A 6,000-nucleotide genomic window follows, 5' to 3' on the forward strand; every position below is an offset into this window, starting at 1 on the left:
CCCTTTTTCATCCCCGCCGCCATCCTCGCCCGCCTCCCCACCCCCGGCCCCGCTTTGTCCCCAGCGCTTCCCATCCCGGTCCCTCTGCGCCTTTGTCCCCATCTCCATCCCCACCGCTCCCGGGCTCCGTCCCACCCCCCCTTCTCCCCCCCCAGCTCCGGAGCCGTGCGCGCTCCTCGAGGCCGCGGGGACAGCACCGGGGGGGGGAACCTGGGGGGGGCTCCGGGCCTCCCGCGGCCTCGTGTGCACGCACGTGTGCCCCGCATCCTCGTGCCCCGCCGTGCTCCCCGTGCTGCACCGGGGCCCTCCGAAGCACCGCCCGCGGGAGCAGAGAGCACGCTCGCTGTGTGCCTTGCACGCCCATTTGCACGTTGCTTTGCACGCCCATTTGCGTGCCCATTCACACCCCCCTTCTGCACCCCCCCCCTCCCCCCTCTTCTCGTGCTAACTTGGAACCTCCAGCCCCAGTGCGATCAGCACTGAGCCCCACTGCCATCCCCATTCCCTTGTCCCCATGTTCCCCCATCCCCATTATCCCCCCCCCCGCCCCATTTTCCACCTCTTTAACCCCCTCCTCAGGCTTCCAGGACAGGCTGACCGCCGGGAATAAGGAGGGAGCGACACCTACGTGGAACCCCAAAAACTCCCTCCGTGGTCCCCAGAACCCGATGCCCTCTGCACCACCTCCTGCTGAGCCCCCGCTGCCCCCCACCCTCTGCTGAGCCCCCGCACGGTGCCGCAGCCCTGCCCAGCCCGCGCCGCCTCGCCCCACTCCTGGGGCCCATTGCAAGGCAGGTGGTGGTCTGGGGGGGGGGGTCGTGCTGGGGGGGATGTGGGGGAAACTGAGTCACGGGAGGGCCGGGCAGGGGGCTCAGTGCCCCGTTGGGAAGCTTGGCACCGGAGTGCCCCCTCCCAACCCCTCACCCCAGGACTCCTGGGGTCTCACGTTAAGGGAGCCTCAGTTTCCCCATGGGGAAGTGATGATGGTGCCCTCCCCACCTGCGTGGGGGGTGATTTAAAGCCCTGATGGGGACGTGGGACTGCGGTGCCGGGGGTTTGTCTGCGTTTTGTACCCCTCATCCCATCAGAGGCTGCACTCCCCCCCCCCCATAGCAGCCCACGACCCCAAGAGCTGCGGTGCTGCAGCAGCCGATCCATCCCCACCCCCCCCCACACACACACACACTGATCGGCGAGGTGGGGAGGGGGGGGGCTGAGTGTCCGGGCTTGGCCCCAGGCTGTCCCCGCCGCACCCTGCAGCGCTCGTTTCCCGTTCCTGTCTGCTGCCATGAATTATTTGTGCGGCCGCGGCTCCCGGATGGGGCCGGGACGGGGCGAGCTGCGGGCGCGGCGTCCTCCCATCCCCGTGCCGTTATATAGGGCAGCGCGGCTCCGTGAGCGTGGGAGGGTGGGAAGCAGCTCGCGTGCGTCGCGGGGTGGGGAATCGGCAGCAACCGGCCGCTATTTCTGGCACTCCACTCCTTGGGGGACGTTGAGAAAGTCACCGTGCTCGGCCCCCCCCCACCCCCCCCTTCCCCCTTCCCTCCCAGGGATGCTTGCTGCCAGCCCAGCTCCGCGATGCCAGCACTGGGACCCCACTCATCGGGTGGTGGCACGTGGCTGCTGTCCCCTCCACGCTGCCCGGGGGGTGTCAGAGAGCCGTGCCCCCTCCCCCAGCCCCATCTCGCCGCGTCCCCCAGGCAGAACTGCACCATGGACTCCATGTTCGAGGACGATATCAGCATCCTGACCCCGGAGGCTTTGGGGCCGGACGAGGACTGGCTGGACAGTCCCAACACCGACCTCTCGGGGGAGATGTGCTCCGCGTCCCATTTCGCCCTCATCACGGCCTACGATGACATCAAGAACCGCCTGAGCGGGCTGGAGAGGGAGAACTCCACGCTCAAACGGCGCCTCAAGATGTACGAGGTGAAGGTGAGAGCTTCGGGGTGGGGTTATGGGGTGCTTTGGGGGGGGCTCGGGGGTGGGGTCCCACGGATGCTGTGTGCAGTGCCCGCTGCTCGGTGAGTTCGGTGAGGAGCACATCTTCTCTGTCTACGAGGCCAAGGAGACATCGCTGCTCAAGAGTGAGAAGGCATCTCTGCAGCAGCAGCTCAACCAGTTCCAGCACGAGGTGTGTGTGTGTGGGGGGGGGGGGGTACTGGGAGCTGGGGGGGGGTCCTTGTATGGGTGCTGAGCCCCCCACCCCATCCTGCAGCTGGAGAAGAGCAAGGAGCGCGAGGAGCAGCTGGATGAGATGATCCAGGCCTACGAGAAGCTGTGCGTGGAGAAGGCAGACCTGGAGTCAGAGCTGGGCGAGATGGTGGGCACCGTGGGGACAGCAGCGTGGGGACAGCAGCGTGGGGACAGCAGCGTGGGGACAGCAGCGTGGGACTTCAGAGTCCCCTTTCCCAGCCGTATAAACCCATTCCTGCCCCAGCGAGCTGTGGTGGCCATCATTGCCACCTCTGTGGCTACTGGGGGCCGCAGCGACGCAGGGCTGTGGGGCTGAAGGGACGTCCACGTGTCTGTGGGGCTGAAGGGACGTCCACGTGTCTGTGGGGCTGAAGGGACGTCCACGTGTCTGTGGGGCTGAAGGGACGTCCACGTGTCTGTGGGGCTGTGCTGGGGTTGGCAGCCACGCGCGTGGCTCTTTGGGTTTTATCCCAGCCGTGCTCAGCGCTGCTCCCAGCTGTGTGTCCCCACCGCGGTTCAGGTTCAGTGTAGGGGGTCCGCAAACCCCACAGTGCTGCCCTGCCCAGGGGACATCACTGTCAGGATGAGACGATGGGGGGGGGGGGGTTGGGGGGGGAGGGGCAGTGGGGCTCACCCCTTTGTTCCCCCCTCCCGTCCCCCCCACAGCGGGCTCTGGTGGAGACGCACCTGAGCCGTATCCGGAGCCTGGAGCAGCAGCTGCGGCAGCGCGAGGCCAACCCCTTCCCCACGCTGCCAGGACAGGAGGTGCCTTTTCTCTCCCTGCACCCCAACCCCGGCCTCAGCCACGGTGAGCCACCCCTCCCCCCCCCCCCCCCCCGGCCCCCCCCAGCGTTACCCCCTATGGATTTGGGGCTGAGCAGTGCTCCGTGCCCGCAGTGCTGGAGCGCCCTGGGGGTTGGCCGAGCCGAGGGCTGGAGGCTGAGCTGGAGGCAGCACGGCAGGATGCGCAGCGAGCTCAGCACCGCGAGGAGCACCTCAAGGCCGAGTGCGAGAGGCTGCAGCTGGAGCTGAAGCACCTGCAGGACAGCCGCCAGCAGGTACGGCCCGGGGGGGGCAGCCCCAAGCCGGGGGGGGGGGAGGGGAACCGGGGGGAGGGGGGGGGGAGGGGGAGGGACCGGGGGAGGGGAGGGATGGGGGGGAGGGGAGGGGGAGCTCATGGTGAGCCCTGTCCTGTCGCCAGGAGCAGTCGGAGAGGGACATGGCCTGGGTGAAGAAAATGGGAGATGATCAGTAAGTGCCTGCGGGGTGCTGGGGTGGGATGGGGGGTGGGTGGGATGGGATGGGGTGGGATGGGATGGGGTGGGATGGGATGGGATGGAATGGGATGGGATGGGATGGGGTGGGGTGGGATGGGATGGGATGGGATGGGATGGGATGGGATGGGATGGGATGGGATGGGATGGGGTGTCATGGGGTGCAATGGGATGGGGTGGAATATAGAGGGATGGAATGGAAGATAATGGGATGAGTTGATGGGATTTAATGGGATCAGTGGGATGGGATGCAGTGGGGTGGAATGGAATGGGATGAGATGATGGGATGGAATGGGATGGGATAGGATAGGGTGGGATGCGGTGGGATGGGATATAATGGGATGAGTTGATGGGATGCAATGGGATCGATGGGATGGGATGCAATGGGATGGGATGGAATATAATTGGATGAAATGACGGGATGTAAATGGGATGGATGGGATGGGCTAGAATGGGATATAATTGGATGCAGTAATGGGGTGCAGTGATATAATGGGATGGGTTACGGTGGGATTTGGGCTCAGGGGCTGCCCCGCCCCATCACCTCCGTGGGGGCGCAGCTGGGGGTGCTGCCCCTCCGCCCTTCCCCCCCTCTCCCCCCACTTTGGGGGCTCCGTGCGGGTGCGTTGAGCGGGCACTGCCTGCAGAGGGCGCTGCTGCCCCGCACCGCTCCACGCGGAGCCCCATCCGCACCCCACGCGTGGAGGTCCCGGCTGCGCGCTCCCTGCGGACGCGTTTGTGGGGCTTTGCTCCTATCTCCCCCCCCCCCCCCCCCCCCTCATCCCACCCCCCCGGGGGGCTGTGACGGACTCGGTCGCACCGCACATTGCATCTCCCGTGCGCGCGGGGCCGCGTGGAGCTGTGGACAGATCGGAGCTGACGTTCGGGGCGCGGGGGTGGGAAGGTGCCGTATTTCCCCCCCCCCCCCCCCCCTCCTTTTTCTCACCCCTCCGACGGACGCTTTCGCTGTTTCTGCTCTCCGATCTGCGCTGAGTTCCCCCCCCCCCGGGCACCCCCAGGCCTTCCACTTTCTTTCACTTCAGGTTTGCAAAGCTCAGCCCCCACCCCTGGCACATTTATCAGCCGTCCTCTGCTCGGGATGGGGAAACCGAGGCACCGCACCCCCCCCCCCACCCCCCCCTCAGTCCCAAAGCAGAGCCCCTTCCCCGATTGGTCCCCCCGGAGCTGTCTCTTCTTGTAAATAAGGCTCTTTTTGCTAAGCTGCCCCTTCCCACTTCTCAGCTCATAGGGCTGCTCCTTTCTTCTCCGGGTGACTTCTCTTTCTTCCTCTCCCCGGATGAGTCAGCCTGCCTCTGTAGTGCAGCCACAAGGGCAGTGGGGTTGGGGTTTGAGTCAACCCCCCCCCCCCCCCCCCCGTGGCAGCTCTGCCCCTTTTGTTGTGGGGTCGCTGCCCCCTTTGTGCCCACTCCCAGCTCAGTGCTGCTGCGGATGGGAGCGCTCACGTTTTTACCTTTGGGTTTTTCTTCCCTCTTTTCATTTCACAAAGGGTTCTGTCCCTGTTTGGGGCTGTGGGAATCCCCAATGAACAGAGCAGAGCTGGGGGGGGGGGGAGAGGAAGGGTTATCGCAGGGTCTGTCCTGGTTGAGGTCCCCGATGGTGGCAGTGCTGCAGTCTGGGGGTGCTGGGTCCCCCCCTGCCCTCCAGAGCCACTTTTTAATGAGATGTTGTGGCTTGTGATGGGATTTTATGGCTTAGAACGGGTTCGTACGGCTTGGGATCTTAAGGGATCTTCGTTCGTACGTCTTGGGATCTTAAGGATCGTGATGGGATCATATGGCTTCTGAGGGGGAGCAAGGGGTGCATCAATCCATACCCCCCCCCCCCAGCACTGTGCTCTGCAGATTACAGCCACCCTACACCATCCCGCTGTCCCCAGCCCTCCCCGGGCTGTGCCCGAGGTCTCAAGGGACCGAGGGGTGGGGGGTGGGGGGGCCGGGTGGGGAGGGGTGGCAACAGCAGTGCTGCCCGGAGCCCCACAGGATCCTGGCACAGCAGTGGCACTTTCGGGGCTGTGGGTGGCTGAGTTTTTGGCAGCTGTTTTGTTCTCACGTCTTATCTGCAGCTGCGTATCGAACGCCACGTTTTATCCTGAAACAGCGATTTTTGTTGGGTTTTTTTTTTCTTTTTCTTTTCTTTTTTTTCTGTGTGTATGTGTGTGTGTGGGGGGGGGGGTGAGGTTGCACCAACCGTTCCCCAAAAACTCCTCGAGGGACCCACAGTGCTGTTCGCTGCTCCCCCTCCCTCCCCTCCCCTCCCCCCCACACACACACCCCATTGCATTGGTTGGCTGTGGGGTTGGTGTGGGGCTGGGGGCTGCTCTTCACCCCACTCCCCCCCGGCCCTGCTCTGTTTGCTCCTCCACCCCAGTGCTGTGGTTTTCATGCTTCCTCCCTATGCTGCAGTGGTTTTGGGTGGCCCTGGGGCACGGGGTGCTCTGCTCGGCCAAAATCAGCAGTGGGGCTTCAGTTACCCCCTCCCCCCCCCCAACACTGCTGTGGGGTGCGGTGTG

At 65.2% G+C, this 6,000-nt stretch overlaps 2 protein-coding genes across 2 annotated transcripts in view; one reads left to right on the forward strand and one right to left on the reverse strand.

Moving 5' to 3' along the window:
• Positions 1–1,656: 1,656 nt before the first annotated feature.
• TBKBP1 (TBK1 binding protein 1) lies at positions 1,657–3,451 on the forward strand. Its single transcript, XM_065749965.1, has 6 exons — positions 1,657–1,935; positions 2,012–2,134; positions 2,219–2,323; positions 2,863–3,004; positions 3,094–3,254; positions 3,398–3,451. Exons 1-6 carry the CDS (start codon positions 1,714–1,716, stop codon positions 3,449–3,451), a joined length of 807 nt encoding a protein of 268 aa, XP_065606037.1. The 5' UTR covers positions 1,657–1,713.
• Positions 3,452–5,175: 1,724 nt separating this feature from the next.
• OSBPL7 (oxysterol binding protein like 7) overlaps positions 5,176–6,000 on the reverse strand; it is a 3,174-nt gene continuing 2,349 nt past the window's right edge. Inside the window, exon 9 of the mRNA XM_065750010.1 lies at positions 5,176–5,271. Within this exon, the coding sequence (XP_065606082.1) occupies positions 5,176–5,271 (96 nt within the window). The remainder of the gene's footprint in view (positions 5,272–6,000) is intronic.

This window comes from Cyrtonyx montezumae, unplaced genomic scaffold, assembly GCF_038088225.1.
Source record: "Cyrtonyx montezumae isolate F1298 unplaced genomic scaffold, pur_monq_1.0 scaffold_61, whole genome shotgun sequence".
NCBI lineage: Eukaryota > Metazoa > Chordata > Aves > Galliformes > Odontophoridae > Cyrtonyx > Cyrtonyx montezumae.